The 20,119-nt window shown below is 37.7% G+C and overlaps 1 protein-coding gene across 2 annotated transcripts; it reads right to left on the bottom strand.

The window, feature by feature from the left end:
* Positions 1-1,298: 1,298 nt before the first annotated feature.
* On the bottom strand, positions 1,299-19,805 carry LOC145933233 (uncharacterized). 2 transcript variants are annotated; one of them, XM_083032805.1, is made up of 9 exons: positions 19,643-19,805; positions 9,076-9,318; positions 8,657-8,724; positions 8,105-8,234; positions 7,504-7,965; positions 6,912-7,103; positions 6,726-6,827; positions 6,397-6,612; positions 1,299-5,945 (listed from the first exon to the last, which is right to left on the bottom strand). In XM_083032805.1, the coding sequence occupies exons 1-9, from the start codon at positions 19,670-19,672 to the stop codon at positions 5,838-5,840; spliced, it is 1,551 nt and encodes a 516-aa protein (XP_082888931.1). In that variant the 5' UTR covers positions 19,673-19,805; the 3' UTR covers positions 1,299-5,837. The 2 variants fall into 2 exon arrangements, with proteins under 2 accessions (XP_082888931.1, XP_082888932.1); XM_083032806.1 differs by lacking the exon at positions 9,076-9,318 and having other exon boundaries at positions 19,643-19,804.
* Positions 19,806-20,119: the final 314 nt, after the last annotated feature.

The raw sequence follows: 20,119 nt of genomic DNA, 5'->3' as shown, positions 1-20,119 counted from the left end.
AAAAGAGAGGACGGAAAATAAAATGATAAAATAAATGGTAATTTGATTCGGATAACATTCGTGCGAGCCAATCCTTCGTATCCTCGTTGAATACCGTCAATGTGCTTCCGGTATCCGTTTCCGCCCCGCGCGTTTCGAGAGGATCCGGTAAGAATCCGTCGTATCCCATTTCCTGCTCTTCGGAAGCAGAGAGAGGATTTAAAAGTCCGTAAATGGGACAGATCAATTGCGCTTCGTTTCCACGGAACTCGTTTGTCAATCACGAAAAACTCTCATTGAACGTCTTCGTTTCCATTTTCCATTTCATTAACGTTCTTCGGAGTATAGGTGAAATGATCCATGATTCGATTGCTTGACGTTCCTAATTGAAAGTATTGTTCACTTTTATCCGCTCTTAAGACGATTCAGCTCGTCTCTAGTGGATTTTAAAATCTTCTCGAGATGAGCATTCAATCTTTTCGACGGGTTCGGTCAAGTGCTTTCTCACTATATAATTACGGTTTACAACAATTTTATGGAATTAGAATTATTATATATGTATATACAGGGAATATTAAATTATATAAATATTTTAAATTAAAGTATAGAGATTAATTATTTATTAGACGATTATTAATGTATATCACGGAGTTTATCGTTACTTTATTTATTTACTTGAATCTGCAATTCGATTATTTTATTTGCGTGTTCTCAATCTGAATTGTATTTATTGTTAGATCGTCGAGAAATCGAATGATAAAGCATCAGACGAAATATATTTCTAAATATCTTTAAAAAAAATAATTATTGTCCGTAAAGATTGTCACAGAATGATAATTTATAATTTGAGAATTTGTCACTTTGATTTTTCTTTGATTACATGATAATAAATTACGCATATTAGCAATTATCAGCCCGTGCTTGATTATTTTAAAATGCAATTTAATATTCGCGTATATACATATATGTATATAACTTAGGTGGAAAACGATGTGTGTGTATATATAAAACTTCTGTTTATAGTACACATTATTATAAACATTAAGTTTTTATATATATACCTAATATCTATTTTTTTATTTCAAAAATGAGCACACACATATATAACAATTTTAATGCTGTAAAAGATCGCGTGTGCTTTTAATAATCATCTTTAATATTACGCAGTTTTCGAATTTTTTATAAATATAAAACTTCTCCCTAATTTTTTTTTACAATTAATACAATTTCAAATATTCTGAATTTCTAGATTTATTTTGCAATATTTAACTTATGAGCGAAAAATGTAGTGTGTACAATACAAAATAAGAGAATCTTGATAGTTTGTCTCGAATATATTTTATTATACATACATTATTGAAAATATATACATGGTAGACTGCAGCTTCTCGAAGCAGCGAAGTGTCAATATAATTAGCTACATTCGTATGCGAATCTGTTTATTTATTTTTTTTCTTTTTTTCTTTTGTTCGACGACGTCCTCTCGATAGCCAAGGTCTTTCGAGGTTGTCGGGAGGCACGTGTAGGCCGACACGTGTAGACCATGGATGTTGCACGATAAACATTTTTTGGAGTTTCCGTTATTTCTTAAAACAGCTGATTGATAATGGCCGATCCGCCTTGATCCGATCAATTCGGCGAATCGTCCTCGGTTTATCACGACTATTACGAGATTGATCGTGTTAATCGATACACGCAGCGGATATCGGGATACTTTCGCTGACTTCGATTAATATCTGAATCTTTATCTTTCTCTCTCTACACACACATACATGCTCATACACACAAACACGCTCATTGTACACTCGCCCTTTCACCCTTTACTCTCGCTCGCGTTTTCTCTTTCTCTCTCTCTCTCTCTTTTTCTTTCTTTCTCTTCCTATTCACAGCCTTCCTATTCAGACCTACTCAGCCTTCCCTCTTGCACAGCCAGACATTTACTCGATCATTCGGCATCAACGCTTGGATCTCTTATTTTCTTAATTATCGTTTACAACACACGATTCAAAAAACGGTGACAACTGCGGATTATTATAATTAATTAAATTGTAAGTGGCGATCATCGAGAGTGTGTGATGGTACTTCGTCTCTTTTCTCAGAAATTCAAGCAAATGTCGTTTATCCGAAAATCGTCAAAAGCAAGTTCCGCCTAAAGATTTAAAGATCAAAGGGATTCCTGCCCGACAAGCGGTCTCTTACGGTTATCAAACTGCGCGATTCGTTACACGGCATAAACGCAACGTAATTAACGATGACAATAATAATGATGATCCTCGATCGATCATCAACGACTATTATAAATCTTCCTCGCGGTCTGCCTTTATCTATCCTTCACCCGGAGTTGCCGAGTTAAACCTTGGTTCAGCCAAACAACATTCTATACGAGCGTTACAATTTGTTCGCGCTGCGAACGTCATTTCGTTCGCAACAATTTCACCAGATATACACAGAGATTAGTCTTGTAACATTTCAGGCACTGCGATTGACTTTGTATTTTGAGTTTAACTCGCGCAAATCCTGATGACAGTCAGGTGCAGTCAGTTTTTCATTCTTCAAACATCGCGTAAAATCTCATTCATTCGTGCGCCGCAAAAAATTAACGCAATACAAAAGAATTCGCTTCTTTCCTTCCGGCTCGTAGGAGAGAATCGCCGGAGTTTGAATCCCGAAGAGCCGCGTATGCGAGGTACATAAATCAATTCGCAATTTTTTGGAAGAAAAATAACGCAAAGATACATATGTATATATACGCTCGTATCGAGATTCGCGAGAAAAATCGGAAAGCCTTGCACGGGTAGCGTGTGTGATGATGTGTAATATATGTGTTTACGTGTGTGTTATGTGTATGTACTGCATCATTGCATTGATTTTTTTATGTCATGCGTAATCGTACATCGCTTATTAATTATTAACCTGACTTCAAACGATACACGTTTACAATGATCACGTTATTCCTCAAGGGATGACATGCAGCGTATAAAACATATCTTATCTATATATTTATTTTTACTGTTGTTTATATATTTATATATATATATTTTTTTTTATATACCTAGGTTGCCGCATCCGTTATTTCTGTTACACGCTATATACTCAAAATATATATATATATATATATATATATATATATATATATATATATTTACGCGGTACGTCCCTTACGTGCTACCAAAGGATTAACAATCGGTATTTCATTGTGTTTCCTTTTTTTTCCCCCTCTTCTCAATGACACATGCTATGTCGTTACGTTGTCAGCCAGATATACACATTCGCGATTCACGAATCAAAGACAGAGGAAGGAAAATGTAGAGGCGCGTCTCGCGTCTGACGGATATTGCACTTCGAAACTGGACCGCTTAAAAATATCGCGCGTTTTGGTCTTCGACCGGCCATTAACGCGTCCAAAATGCGTCCTCGGCGTCTTCTCGAGTAAAAATCTGGCAAGAGTACACTTCTAAAAATATAGCCAATGCTTATGTATGTATGTATGTATGTATGTATGTATGTGTGTGTGTGTATGTATGTGTGTGTGTGTATGTATGTGTGTGTATGTATGTATGTGTATGTGTGTTGTGTCTTTTATATTCAAAATAAATTTTGTCTATTCCAAAAACCCAAATCCGCTCCGTCGTCGAGAATTTTTCGGAGAAACTACGCAGTGTGGAATTTTCTCGTGTACAATTAAATGGAAAATAGTATATATAAATCCACACATATATATATACACATATATATATTTATTTATATATATTTATATATATTTATATATATATATATAGGAGTTGTCGTATTTTTTCCCGCGATCTATTCGCAGCCTCGGGAAACCATATTTAATATATTTCGCGTCTCGTAATGAATTACTTCATCTCTTGATAGCGCCTGCAAAGGTCCCGCACAAGTCGGTTGCTTCATCGAACAATATATACTGTGACCCGATCGAAAGATTGAATCTTACGATCTTACGATCGAATTTTACGAGCACTTGACCAAAATAGTTAAACATTTTTGTTTGTTTGTTTTTTTTTCTTTGTTTGTTTGTTCTTTTCACCATCGGGCACATCGTCACTGTAGTCACGAGGAGTGATTCAGGATCTAGGGTTGGCTAAGATCGCCGAATTCGCGATATACCCCCGTGGCTTCATGATACTGCCGCCATTCCGTTTTTTTGTTTTTAACCTAGGCTTAAAAAGTAAAAAACGCCGGCGCTCTTCGCCAGCTCGAAGTTAATCGGTTTAACACATTAACGCTTTGATTCGTTTTTGTCAGTCTGTGCTCTCCTAGTCCATGACAAGTTACGAAAAAAAAAAAGATAATAAAACAGAGAAAAGAATAAAAGAGAATAGATGTCCGGGCTGTCGAGGAGAAGTGGTTTTTTTTTACATTTACGCAGGACTCGAAGGTATACGATTCGCGGACAGATTACCGTTTTTTGCCGCGAATCGATATAAAATGCATCTTTCGCGTAACCACTGCTAAAAGTGATCGAAGACGAGTCTTGAAAGACGATAATCGAGCGTCTTTCTTTCTCTCTCTCTTTCTCACTCTGTCTTACACAAGTGTCCATAATCACAATATATGTTAAAATTTCCGCCATTAAAATTGAATTGTGCGCCCTTAATGCGAAAAATTTCGCATTACAACGCGCGACACGCGTTCTTCTTCGTTTTTTTTCTTTCTTTCTTTTCACAAAAGGAAAGAAATTCGTAGGTGTCGCTCAATAATCACGCGTACACACGCGATCCGTTAATACTTTTTAAACAGACACAGAGAAGAAACATTTTTCACCGAACGTTATTTTATTTCGGTGCGTATATGTCTACGTTATACGATAAACGATAGTAATATCCTAAATATCATTACGACGAGATTCGATTTCGCGATTGTTATACCGTATTATTTTTTTTTTATTTTTCTTTTTTCTCGTTTATCAATAGCATTATAGGCAGTGTTCGTTGAGAAACTGCTATACAGTTACACATCGAGATGTGTATATATGTATGTGTGAAATTCGATTTCTTGGATACAATTGCCATACATTATACGCTCGACTTGATTGCCCCTAAAACTACCGTTTTTTTTCTCCCTCGCCCCCTCGATAATACGCGCGCGCGGGTGCTCATTAAGATATTTATAAGACATTTACGCGTATCTTAAAATAAGTATCTCGTGTTTATCGAGCAACGTAAATCGATAAACTTGCTTGCGTAGCGCTAGGAAAATACGCGTCTCCAAACGCTAATCAAAATAAGCTACACGCTTTTTAACTACATTACGCTCGGTATAAGCGTGAGTAGCTCTGAAAGTACGCGTGTCATTCTTTCCCATCCGCGTGACAAACGTCGACGCTAAAATGAAGATCATAGAGAAAAACGATATCGCTAAAGGAAACCTGAGAATTTCTTTCCTTTGCAGACTAACTTCCCGCACATAATATAACCGAGTAACGATGCACGTACTATATCGAGATAACGGAGTACAAATAAAAAATGATAGTAAGTATAGTAGTAACAGCGGTAGTAGGATATTAATAGTAGCAGCAGCAGCAGAGGTCATAGTGGTAATTGCAGTAGTAGCATCAGTGGCTGTGTTGATGATGGTGACGGTTACTTCACTCGTTGCGCATCTCGGAGCTCGAATCGATTGAACGATTTGCAATTGATAAGACCGAGTCCCCGGTTCTCACTTATCAATGTGTGATAGGCAACCTGAACAACGCTCCTCCGGTAACCACGAGAGAGAGAGGTCCCATAATCGCCGTAGCTAGTAGCTGGCGATCACCAATAAAGGTCCACTGAATAATCCCCCGTGGATATATGTCGGACGATTTTTTACTTCGGAGTTAGGAGTTGAAGGCAAAATCACAGAATGACGCAGCACCGACAATATCGTTGTCGCGAGGCTCCCGCGCTGGGTGGCGGAGTCGGCGGTGCGAAATACGCGTGCACCTTTAAGTTGGGTAGATGGGCCTAAAATAGTACAAACGATAACTATGTAAATTAAGAAGACTAGTAGAGTATTAATAACCAGATGACACGTTTTCGCGAACGAATAGATTAGTATAATTATCGATAACGTAAGAAATTACGATTCGTTCGTTCGTCAACAAATGAAAAAAAGATGAGTTTTCAAACTGTAATCTACATATTATAAACCGCGCTCGCGAGTCCCTCATAAACATGATTCATCGCTAGGCGGAAAAAGCAGTAATTGTACTGCGCGGTCGGACGGAGTATCGTAATTATCGGGATAGTATTTTTTACGGAATGCGCAATATCTATAATTCATTAACAGTTGCGTGATATACGCAAATATTACGAACGACGCTAACAATAACAATATTCCGCGGCCGCGGGATCGCTTTTTCCGCGCAACATTCGTACATCGATCGATCGGGGAAATAAATGGGAGACACAGTACTCTGAGTTTACGTATGCCCTCTCTGGTAATGTGTAGGCAGTCGTAAAGTTCGATACGTTCAAGATTGTGACAGGCCTGCATCAGATGATTCAGACCGTTGTCCGAAATGTTCGGGCAGTTGTCCAGCTCCAAGACGGCTAGGTGCTCGGCCGCGCAAGGCGACAGCGCGATTTGTCGGAGGCCTTCGTCGGTGATCAGCTCACAATGCGACAAACTCTGCAAAATACATTATCCGTGTTCCCGTTATCAAAGCTCCTGATAAAACGCGCGAACGCTAAACACGTTTTGTCGCGTATCTAACAATGCTAATGTATTGAATCGTTACTCACCAGTTTCTCCAATCTCGGACAACCCATCGCCAAGTGAGTTAGGGTGGCGTCGGTGATTAAAAGGCACTCTTCCAGATCCATCTTCTCGAGTAATTTGCAATTCTGAAAGAACGAGGCTTTGACAGATCTCGTGTTCGAATAATGAAAATTCGAATAAATCACGATTAGCGATTATTATCGACTCACTCTCGCGAGAGCCTGAAAGCCCGTGTCTGTGAAATGGGTGCACGCGACGCACTCGAGTACATTGAGGAGTGGACAGTGTTGTGCCAGGCTAATCAACGTCGCGTCCGTTAAATTGGGGCAATTCGACAGGCAAACGTAATGCAGCCGTGGACACCGTTCGCTAAGTTCTCTGACTCCGTCGTCCGTTATATTCTGCAACAAAGTCATTTTTCTTACTAGTATAATGCTCGAATGACATTAATCAAGTCGTATACAAAGTTAAAATTAAATATACTCTGTGCAAGATTTATTACCGACGAAAAAGAGTTTTCTCTTTTAATATATCTCGCTTCTTATTGAAAAATAAAAACCTTTAGTATTTTTTTTTTTTTACAAACAGCTGCTATTAAATCAAACTGCAGAGTTAATTTCGCGCAAACTCGTCTTTCAACTCGGTCGGTTTAAAGAAGAAAAAAAATTCAATTCTTTTTTTAACGCGACACGACGAGAACGAGCCTTATCTCGAGAAAAACACAATGAACGATGATGTCTCGTCGGCGGTAAGACGCGCAATTGTTTATCTTCGCGTAACATGCGGCTTTGAGATAAATACCCTGCATTCGTGTAGATTGATCGCCTCGAGATTAGGACAGTTGCGCGCCAAACACATTACAGCCTTGTCGGTGAGCTGGCGACAGCCCTTGCTGAGGAAGCTGCGGAGTTCCGGGCAACCCTTGGCGAGCGCGTCGACCCCGTTGTCGGTGAGCAGCTCGCACCACGAGAGATTGATGTGAGTGAGCAGCGGACAGCCGGCCGCGAGATCCTTCAGGGACATGTCCGTTATCTCGGGACACGAGTCCAGATTCAGTCGCTGAAGCTTGGGGCAATGACTGCTCAGGGCGGCGCATGTCGCATCCGAGATCCTCTTGCACTGGCTTAGATTGAGTTCCTCGATATTCGGACATGATTGGGCTAGGGTGCGCATCGAATTGTTGCCGATGCTCTGGCATCCCTTGAGCGAGAGCTGCCTAAGGAATCCGCCGCAACGCCTCGAGATATTTTCTATTACCGATCCCTGAGCGACAAATAAACACATCCACCCCTCGCATTAATCATATATAATCGCGGCTCAAAAGTGATCTCATTGATCAAGGGATTAGTGAGAGCGCGAGGATTATTTATCGTCCTTTTTATCCTCCTTTCTATGTATTTACCTCCACGTCTCGTTGAAAATCGAAGAGATCGATCCTCTGCCAATTGGACCCATCGAGCGCCAATACGTTCCAGGCCTTGCTTACTTGGGCACAACGGCATAGCGATACGACATCGAGGTACGAAAAAATTCTGTCGATCACAGAGATTCGTTAGCGCGTTTCACGATCACTTGGCAAACTTTGGAGGAGTGTGGACTTTTCGCGGGGCTAATAGGACGTTAATACATTTTACGTCTCGTGTAAAAATCGTGCTCGCGCTTCGGAAATTAACAAATTTTAAAAGACAAGGATAAATGCGCGGAACACGAGTTAAATAAAAATATAATTTTCATAAAAAAAAATTCTATATTTATATTATTTATATATTTCTTTATTATTATCTTTGAATTTATAAAATATGAATCAATCTAGCACGTGCAGTATCCAATTCAAAATCAAATATACAATGAGTCATTTTTCTTACAACCGAAATCGAATGGTCTATGGTGTGAAGTCTCAGCGCGATAAGACTAATTTGCATCAGGTCAAGACTAGCTTAACACATCGTCGTACCTGAGTAGTAATTCTTTTGGCAGTTTCTTGTTAATCTGCGCCTCGTCATCGTGAAACACCCATGTTAGCTGCAACGAAAGACACGTGATTAAATATGTATATGACCGTGAATATATGTATATGACGAGGCGGATCGCGGTCGTGCGTTATCGCTCATATAAGACCGACAAATGTTTACAGAGAACAGCTGACATTCCGTCTCCGTTGTGTACTCACACACATACAGACACATACACAGGGTAGGGAAGAGGAAAGGGGTCATCGAGAACACACAGCTTTTCATGGCAAGAGAGGAGTCACGAGGGGGAGGAGGGAGGAAGCAGAAGGCGCGGGGGAGGAAAGAGACGCCTCTGTATAGTAAAGATCTTAAGCGTTGGCAACTTGCATGCCCGATGATAGAGTTCTCGAGATCAACTAACCTGCATGTAGGATTGCTTCATGGTAGTGACAGGGTTGTGAGTATGCGATTGCGACGTGTAATAACCGCCCTGATGATGATAGTGTTGTTGATGATGATGATGATGATAATGGTGATGATAGGATGGATGCTGCTGCTTCCACCATTGTCCACCGGTACCGCCGCCTCCCTTTTCCGATTCCTCGACCGCCAGTACCCCTTGGCCCCCTCCTCCCACTCCTAATTGTTGGAGACTTACTTTTTTCTAAAAAACATATCCCAATACGTGTCATCGCGCCGATGATGAGCGAAATCGCGATCACGAACTCTTTTAATTCGCACGCTCGAAATTGGAGATTTTCACAAAGCACAAAAGCGAGGATACGTATAATTTTATATCCCCCAATCGCGCATCCATTAATTATATTACGTAAAGTCAAATTTAACTACGATTGAAATGGATCTAATCAATTATATAGACTTATGTTGTTACCGTTGTAATGAAATTCTCAATTTTCGGCTTGCTCGCTATCGGTTATTACTGGCTATATGATAATTTAGTTGCACGGATAATTAGTTGCACGATAATTTAGTGCTTAATACATTGAATACTGACTTTTATTTGCTTAAATTTTAATACTAATTATAATGTGTATAATTAGCATTTATTGTAATTTGTCATTATATATATACCATCTCTAATAACTATGACATGTTCTGAATTATGAAAACCGCCTACGACACATGCGTGACTTCCTTTCGCTACATACTAATCGCCAATTAATTCATCCCGCTGTGAACAATAGCGTATGCAAAGTCGGGATTCAAATGATGACATATTATTCTAATTGGAAAGTGATGCACAACTGGTTAATTCGCAAGTAAATGTCGTATTCGAATACAAAGCAAGCGCTGCCAATTATATGATCACACGCACATATTATTAGTACATTGTTATTACAAAGCATAAAAAATATTATTAAAAAAACATACAAACTTACACAACAAACCGTATAAAGAGTTAAATATATACATATAAAATTTTGCATGTAAATAAAAATGCATATGATATATGCATATGATATATTATGTGTTTTTAATATATATATATATATATATGTATAAAGATACCAATTTCGATTCGTCATTCAGGTTTTCAAAGATAATCTATCAGATAGACAAACAACCCGATTTATGTAACAGACTGTATATCGTTTGATCAATGTGCGATTGAACGTATATCGCGATCTCTCATATCCTTTATTAATTAGCGCGAAACTTTTTTTTATCTCCGAGTAATTTCGCGTTTGATTTTCGTTGAAAGCTACAAAGCGCGACAGAGAAGCGAACGCGTGTATCATCTCGTCGAAATTACGCCGGTCAAATATTTTTTTTTCTGCGAAGCTCTCGAGTTTCGTGTTTCGTTGCATTTTTAACGAGAGCCCGCTCGCAAAATGCGCTTGATTATCAAGAAGTTAATAAAAGTGGAAACAAGCGCGATGGCGCATACTGGATCCAGGTTTAAACAACAAACATTTTCAAGTGTAAGTTGTTCCCGAATGAATCTCGAATAATTTCCTTTTTTTCCCTCTCAGCGTAATGTTTCATCTCGGCAGATGAAACGGCAGATGATGTGTGCGAGTGTAATATCTATGTGTACATGTATCTACTATATGCAGTATAATATATTATAAGAAACACATTAAACTAATGAGTTGCTTGATCGTATGTAAGATGAGAAATATAATTAATGATAACAAAGTTTCATGTTTCGCAATCTATGGTTGTTTAAGTAATTAAATATGCAGAAATAAAACAAATATGTGCGCTCGCATACACGCAGAGATATACAAAAAGCAAGAACCAACACGCAAAAAAATTTCTAGATGTCGCAACAAAAATTATCGCTATTTTTTGTATCTGATAGAATATCGTTTGTCACAGATAGAATTATCGTTTGTCACAGATAGAATTTTTTAGTTCTGTCTCTGTCATTTAGATTGATTACGTGCAAAATATATACGATATTGCAATATGTGCTAATCATTTGTCTACCTCAGTTAATTTTTTGCATCTAAAAAATTTTTGCTACAATTGCAAAACCATTTTTTTGAGTGAAGAGTGAAAAAATAATTTTTTTCGTTTCGTTTCCAAACGAAAAAAATTATTTTTTCACTCTTGATTCTTGCTTTTTGTATATCTTTTTAACTCGGTCAGTTGTTATAGCTGCATCTTGTCAATGTTAAAAAATAAATCAATGAATTCACTCACGTCTGTGAGATATGTATGATCATTGTACGCATGATCTATGTACAATGAAAGGGCTCATTTCGCATAAAGAAATAAAAAAAGGATAAAGACAGAAAGACTGCAATAATAACAGGTCACAAAATTATAATTTTCAATGTGCTTTGTGTTTAATATTTATTTATTTAAAGCCAATCGAGGTTGAAAAACTTGTTTTCTTTTAATTTCTCCCGCGAAACAAAAACAAATTAAAATTGATATTTCGTGGAAAGAATGCATAAAAAATGTGGAATATAAATATATTTTATTATAATATATAGACTTGTATACATATATTCTTTGAAAGATATTTATGTGATTGTTTTTTTAAGAATTTAGTAATTTTGATATCGATCATCACTTTTTATGTTAATGGAATATATAAATTTTTAAATGAATGTTCAATATATGTATGTAATAACAAAATTATTGCATTAGGAGATGCACCTATACCATAAACAAAATATAATGCTTGATATATGCATCTCCGCATATCGCGCATGCAAAAATTATGCAAGCGTAAAATATTTAAAGTAATGTTAAAAAATAATGTTTAAAAAATCGAATAATTATAATTTATAATTCAACTTCAAATTTCGATTTTGCGACAAAATTACCTAATCTTTTTCTCTCTCCCCCCGTTCTCTCTCTCTCTAATTTTAAATCTTTAAAATTTTCCAATAAATTTCTGTATTTCACAATTCATCAAAACAATTCATAATGCATAAGAATTTCAGATTTTCGCAACTAAAATAAACGCAGATAGATTTCATTCCATTTTCGCCGTTCCGCCAGAAATGATCAATTCGTCCGTGGATTTCGCGTGCGGCGCGAGGGTTTATTTTACTTCGTCTACACGAAATTGGGATACGTCCTTTCGTCATTGTGCGCGTCCTTGAAATAAAGCCTAGAAGCGCTTTTATCAATAATCACCGTATATGCATAGATCGCGGGGCGGCTCTTCAAACTTCCATGCCTTATCGCATGAAGTATATGCAAGGCGTTGCATAAAATTATACGGGATAACGAATAAGGCGGCCAGGTTCAACGATAGCTATCGATGCGACTAAGATATACGCGATTGCGTTTGGCCTAAAACCCTGCGCACAATAGAAAAAATATTAGGAAAAGAATAAGTATTAAGCATTAGGCCTACTGCACAATACAAAAGTATAGACAATAAGAACAGAGAACAAAGATATCCATGCAGCAACAGAAGCAGCTAGATATTAGGGGATAACAATAGATATTCTTTGCTTCTCTATTGATGAATATTTTCTATTTTCTGTTCCTATTGCTTGTACTTTTGTATTGTGCAGGAAGCTTAATGCTTAATATTTATTCTTATTCCTATATTTTTTTTTTATTGTGCGCAGGGCCTTAAACTGCAAAATACGAACACACACACACACACAGCCTTGTGAATAATTGCGACTCGTATAATCCGGACTAGTCCTCTAGGTACGCGGCGAACAAAATACGTAGCTAAAATAGCCGCTGCGAAAGAGATCCGTTTTCATTTTATATTCCAAACCGCAAACATTGTAATTCAGATGTTATTATTTTCTCAGTTTCCGTTTTGTTCGACCCAGCTTTGTTACTTCGAAGACCAAAGATAAATAGAAAGCTTAATTCTTGCGGCAATTATTTTTACATTAAACGTTATCCTTTATCGATGCTAAAAAAATATCTGTTCGATCACGTCTTCTATATATTTATGATCTCGCACGAATTAAAAAAAAAATATTTAAAAATATCGCGCGAAAAAGAATCAATTAGACATACCGATAAATTTATCGCTAACTGTACGTAAGATTAGACTGCTTTTACAGTAAAGCAGTACGTTACTGTAAACAAGTCGCGGTAATATACTTTAATAGCGTTATCGTTCGACGTGGATTTTCCTATTAAAAGTTAAAACGCGCTTTCTCAAATCCCGAAGAGTGCTTCTTAATTACCTTATTATTACTTAACTTTGGAATTAATTACCATGAGATTTAACATCTTTCTCAATACATACATACATATATAGAAACGATTGCACATCTCTTAATTTAATTTGTCAATTATATATATCTTTTTTTAAATAATGACACATTAAATAAAATTATTATATAATTAAGAGACATGTGCAATCCTTTCTAACTATGCAACATACATATATGTGCGTGTGCAAAGCATTGACTCTCTTGGCTCCGTTTCTCCGACTCCGCTCGGTGCGTGCGACGAATTTGCGGGCTCAAAAGCGGCAAAATAAACGGACATCGGTTCGGGAATACGCCTTAAATACACAGCACGCAGCCGTGTGTAATATAACGAAATTTCACCGCGTCGTGTGTTGCAAACGAACGCGGAAGACAAATAGCGGGGGCGCGTCGTAAACAAAGTGCGCAAATCGCGAACGATGCGATGTGCGACGAGAGACGCGGGGGACGAGGATCCCCTTGTCGCCGCGTCGATACGAGATTGCCTTCTATTATTCCTTATCTTTATCAGGGAGACCCGCGAGAGAGCGAGCGATATCGCGGTCGCGAGAGATCAATGCGGTCGCGTCGCGTCGTCGAGAATCTCGCTCCGCTTCGCGATCCGAGGGAAGGGAGGGAAAAAAAATAAGAAACGAGAAAGGCCTTGCGCACAATAGAGAAAATATTAGGAACAAATATGAAATATTAGGAATAAGAATTATTTTAAAATAATTCTTATTCCTAATATTTCATATTTATTCCTAATATTTTTCCTATTGTGCGCAGGGCCAAAGACACTGGGTGATAGCTCGATGACAGATAGAGCTTCTATATTCTTTAGACTTTTTCTCTATTTCATTTTCTTATGGATCAACTGTCGAATTAATTGCTCTCTTTTTCCCATGATTTTTTTAAATAAACGAGATTAATATTTAAAGATTCTGATTAATTTTGGATCATATATAATTAATCAATTTTTTTCGTTTCTTTCATATATTTATATTTTGTGTCATCGTTATTATGTTATTTATACATTATTATATTAGATTTTTAATAATGTAGAGTGATTGTTTTTTCAAGACTCTTGTATTTCCTTCGCAGTTACATACTGTGGATGTAGATTCAATTTTTAGAAAATTTCGTTGCACCAGCATGATGCAATGTGACGTCATTTCGCCATGTCCTACAATTTCTGTTTACGTGTCGCGACTGCACTATCCTTTCCCGAAATTCGAGCGATATCTCTTTAATTCCTCCGATGTTATCTGATCCACATTAAATGAGAGTGAGAAAGGGGAAAGGAAAAAATTTCTCAATCTCAAATTAAAGAGATTGTTGTGAGATACGTGTCGGAAAACGCGAGGTGCGCTTAACTGTGTATCGATCGGAAAATGCATACGAGACACTTTTAGACATTTGAGAAAAGTTTTCGTTTCTTGTTACAGGATATCGTTACAAAATTCTAAGAGCAATGAAAGTATACAAACTATTTGGCATAGAAAGTTGGGATATCAAGAGGATGGGTAAAATAGTTGTCTCTAAACGGGATAGCTTCGGAGAAATTTAAGATTCCATTGTTCCACTGTATAGTTTAAAATAAAAATCGATTAAAATTATTATTGTTGAAAAAAAATTATATTTCCCGTTTATATATATATATATATATTATCTATCTCCTCGCTTTTTTCTTTCTCGCTCTGATATGACATTGATATACGTCGCGGATTATACGATATCAAAGTTAATTCCCGATAAAAACAAATCAGCTGATCTCACAAATCAACGAAGAAAAACAATCATTTTAAAATTCTACATTTTTAATATTTATTCCCCCCGTCTCTCTCTTTATGAGAGATATTATATTGAATTAAATTAAATTAAAATTCTGCAAAATCTCGATCAAATCAATTAAAATCGGCAGTAGAGAGAGGAAAAGGGGGCACTCGGAGACGGAGAGATATTTACGGTTCCCAAGTTATTAATAGGTTCAAAACGAAATATATATGTACGTATAGCTAGTCCGCGACTTGCATCGCGTTGCACATCGCATCGGTATCGTTGATGTGCCGTTACGAATTCTTGCTCTCGCGAAAAATTGCATCGCCCGCTCGTCACGAAGAAACGCGCCGACGATGTTCCTTGAGCGCGAAGGAGAGTCTCTATCTTAGAAAATGTATCTATATATACACACAATCTATATAATATATCTAATCTCTGTCGGGCTAATAATAATACACATATCGCGATAAAAACATGGCAAATAACAATTTCTCTAGAGATATTCCTGAGAATTTGGCGCACGTCCCGATTCGTCTACGATAGTGACAATGATATCCAAGATTGAGAAGTTTTCACAAGCGCTACTTAAAGTTCTCGAGAATAATTAAATATTCAAGATATTTTCATATTGAAGATATTTTCGTACCATCTATTATATATACGGATAATAATAAAAATATTACAATTATTAAAAGTAAAATAAAATATTATTAAATTCTCATAATATATAATATTATTAAAAGTAATCATAAAAATATTACAATTATTAAATATAATTATTATATATAATCCTTAAATATAATTATTATATAATTATTAAATGTTATTATTAAATAATGCGAATATTAAGAGAAGCAAAAGTGTGATATGAAAGGACGCGTCACGGGTATATGAATTTTATATAAAAAGCAAAAGAGAGGAAAAGAGCACGTCTTACGGATTGATCGGCGAAGCGTCGATATATCTGTACAATTTTCCGGAATGAATGGGACATCGCCAGAATCTCGTTTCGCGAAATCTCAGACCCGCGATGTGTCGATGCGGCCGAGAAAGAGAATCGTTTGTGCGCATCTTCCTCTTCGCTGCGCGGAATATCGCGATTGCGTCGCTATTAAGAAATTACATTCCGGAGGAATCGCGAACGACGATTTTTATTATATATTTCGGCACCGTACGGGGTAACGAGGCGATCGTCGACGAAGAACACTGTAAAAAAATTTTGTGTAAAATTACAACTATTATAGTGGGTAATTTTAAGACCCACTATAATAGTTGTAAATTTCCACGCGTTTGTAAATTTGCAGTATATACAAGTAAAATTAATTTCTTCATTTGTAATTAAGCTGATTGCAAAAATAAATTTACAATATGTATGTAAAATTATAAAACGATAATATAAAAATATTTTTTATAATTGTATTATTAAACATATGTTTAAACATATTATTATTAAACATATTATTAAACACGATATATAGAATATTACTGTTGTATTGAATAATATTACAAAAATTTAGATAATTACATAAAATCTTTAAAATATTATATTATTTCGTAAGTTTCCATATAAAAGAAGATATATTTACATAATAAAAGATAAATCTACATAATTTTGTGGAATTACATAATTTCTGTAAAATTACATGATTTCTTATATTTACAAGACTAATCATGTAATTTTTACACCTATTATTTGTGTAAATTTATTAAATTTTTTTACAGTAAAGCGCGTTTCGCGAAAAAGGATGCAATTTCTCCGCGGATTTATTTATTATTAATTTTTTTCTTCTTGTCGATATTTTTATTGCAGCAATATCGAGGAGGCGGATAGAGTTTTTTTTTTCGAGGATGAAAGGGGCTTTCGCAAATTAACCTTGGCGGTAAGATAAATCACGGGACGCATTTACTCGTTGCTGGGATCCGAGAGAGGCGGACTTTAACTTTAACGGTAGTTTAATTCGCGCAAGACTTAGTTTGCGGGATATCGCATATTTAATAAAGACGGAAGAGTTGTTGCGAAAAATGCGAATGACTCTCTTTCTCCCTCCGATATTTCTCCGCTTTGAGAAAAGTTTGCTTCGAAATTCGCAGAGAACGTTATTAGGTGTATATATACGTCCATCTTTCCCCATTCTAGGACATCCTGTATAGATATACACGTTCTTTTTAGCTCTCTGTACACTTTCCTGCACAAATTTGATCCTCTCCTTTCTCTCGTTCCTTCTCGTAAAGAACCGAATGTTTCGTTTTGAGTACAAGAAGCGCAACAGCAGAAATGCAGTTAAAAAGAACACGTCAAGTTTCGAAACGTGAAAGAAGTTGACGTTGACGAAGAAAGAAATGTGATGAAGAATATTAGGAGGAGGATAAGGGAAGACAAAGGGGGATGATGGAGACGACAAAGGGAGAACGATAAATCAATTTGATAAGAATTGAAATTAAAATAAAACTCGATTAAAAATCTCTAATGTCGTCGCATATATGTTATCGAGAAAAAACCTTAAAAAAAACAAAAAAAAACAAAAAAAAAACAAAAAAACACGAACTTTTCATATTTTAATTATTTATACGTTTCAGATTTTATTTAAAACTCGCGTGGTTTATGATATTCGATCGAAGGTCTCTATGCACGTCAATATCTTTTTGCAATTTATAACTCATGAATGGAATAATAAAAATAGCAGATACAGATTATATTTGCCGAGACTGCAATAACATGATGTTGTATTGAAGTGTTTCACTCGTATATAACGTGAATCTTTTATTGAAAACAAAAATATAGGAACAAAAAAAATATATATATACATATAAAAGAGTAAATTCGTCAGAAAAAAAAACACCTTTTTAGGAAAAAGACCTATTCAAAGTATATAATTTTATAATATTATAGTATTATGGCTTTTGTGGAGTTAACATTTAATTATTACTGTCCTAATTTTCATCGTTGTTATTGTAAGTAAAATGAATATTTTACTAAGATATATGAATATTTAATTATTTAATTAAGACCTAAATTATTATATCCTGCAATATAATAATCTACTTTTCCGAAGTAATTTATTCCAATTCGACAGATGTACGTCGTAATTTAAATAAGAATATGATAGTGATCGTTTGTATAATATTTATACTATCTACATTTATACATTCCAAATCTAACAATGTATTCCTACAACGTTCATATGTGTTATCCTGTATGTCCGAATTATCTAATCCAAACAGTAGATAACGAATCTTACAGTTACTAACCCGTTATATATAAAACCACCAGATACATTATTACTATTATTATTCCTCTGAAAATCGACCGTATTATTAATAACAAATAATCATACTTGCGTAAATAGAAAAAATAACAAAATTCTTAGCAATCATTAAATAAAGAGATATGTATCTCTTTCACACATACACACATACATAATTTGAAACATTTAATCTCCATTTAAAGACACCGAGGCAGAAAACACGGGCCCATTCACAGCTTCTCGCTTATCGCTGTCGGGCACACATTGTTATCGAAAAGCGCGACCACGCGCTCGCCCGCTCATGTTTACGCTCGTCTGTAAACGACGCGCGCGATTTCGGCGCGGTGTGTCGTCGTCGCGACGACGAGCGTCACATCTCTCCCCTCGCCCCCGCCTTCTCTTCCGCCCCCGCCTCGTCCAAGAGATCGACGTCCGAGAACGCGCGCGCGAACGATGACGCGCTCGACGTCGCGACGACCAAAACCGAGAGGAACATCGTTGGTCCGATCGGAGAAGAGCGTCGTGACCGTCAACGCGGTCGCTCAACGAACAATGACGCTCATTGACATTCCGCTCGTCGAGGATCGTTTCCATGCGCGAGAGAACGCGGAGATTTTTGCGCACGTCGACGACGTCGTCGACGCCGCCAGAAACGAAGAACAAAGAGAATAGTAAGCGGGACAGGGGGAGGGGGAGGGAGCGTGCATTTAACAACGAGAACGCATCGCTGGCGACCGCGAGAGCAAAAGAGAGAGAGAACAGAGGGACAAAGAGGTGGAGCGTGAAAAAGAGAGAAATAAAGAAAGACGGGAAGGAAGGAAGGACAGAAGGAAAGAGGAAAGAAAGAACAAAGGATGGAGCTGGCTGGCTGGCTGGCTGGCTGACTAGCTAGGCAGGCTTGCTCGATTGCTTGGTTGGTCGATGAAAATATATATACGTAACATGCACGCGAGAAAAAGAACCGTTTGAGAATGACAGCGTGTTGCCAGCCAGCCACAATAACGAGAGAATGCCCTGGCGCATGACGCCTTCATCGCCGTCGTCCTTGTCGTAGGTCGTCGTCATCGTCGTCATCGTCGTCGTCTTCGTCGTGATCACGATTAGGGACGCGAAACAACAGCGACGAAGAGAGAATGTCTGTTGTGGCCGCCGCGCTTCGCGGAGGCCAGGGGAACGAATCAGCTGTTCGCCTCGGCAATGACAACATTGAACACGCACGACCCCCCCGGACTCTGTGTGGCACTTTGACGCGCGTTTACATACCACGGCCGCGTTTTTCGTTGGCTCGGATGAGCCGCGACGTCGATCGACTTACCTCGAGCCTGGTGCGCCCGGAGTGTATCATCCTTTTGCGTCGCGTTATTTTGCAAAACTTCCGGGAGTACCCGCACGATGCAGTCGCAAAAAAAAAAACGTCGCGCGGCTGAGCGAGTAGCTACGCTTCGCGAGAGAAATGGCCGAGTCTACTGAATGCTCGACGTACGTCCGCGCGGGGGGATGGAGAACGAAAGACTGTAGGGAAAGGGGGGAGAGGTTGACAGAACGATACGCCGCGGCTTTCCGTCAGCGCCGAGGTGAGCGACGCGCTGATTCGCCGCTCGCGGTTGACTTGACGACAGCGCGGCCAATCGCCGCTTCCGCAGCCATTGTTTACACGCTTCCCATTGGATCGTTATTTTTGAGCAGGGCGATGGACGACGTGCGCTTTGTGCGACAGTGCCGCGAAGTAAAGAGGCGGTGTTAACGACGTAGGTAGGTTAGGTCGCTAACTGACCGATGATAGGACGAGGGT

Source organism: Prenolepis imparis, unplaced genomic scaffold (assembly GCF_030444845.1).
Source record: "Prenolepis imparis isolate NDT839.2.m4 unplaced genomic scaffold, iyPreImpa1.0 SCAF_2, whole genome shotgun sequence".
Classification (NCBI taxonomy): domain Eukaryota; kingdom Metazoa; phylum Arthropoda; class Insecta; order Hymenoptera; family Formicidae; genus Prenolepis; species Prenolepis imparis.
The sequence above is the reverse complement of the archived record's forward strand: the minus strand, read 5'-3'. Positions and strand labels throughout refer to the sequence as shown.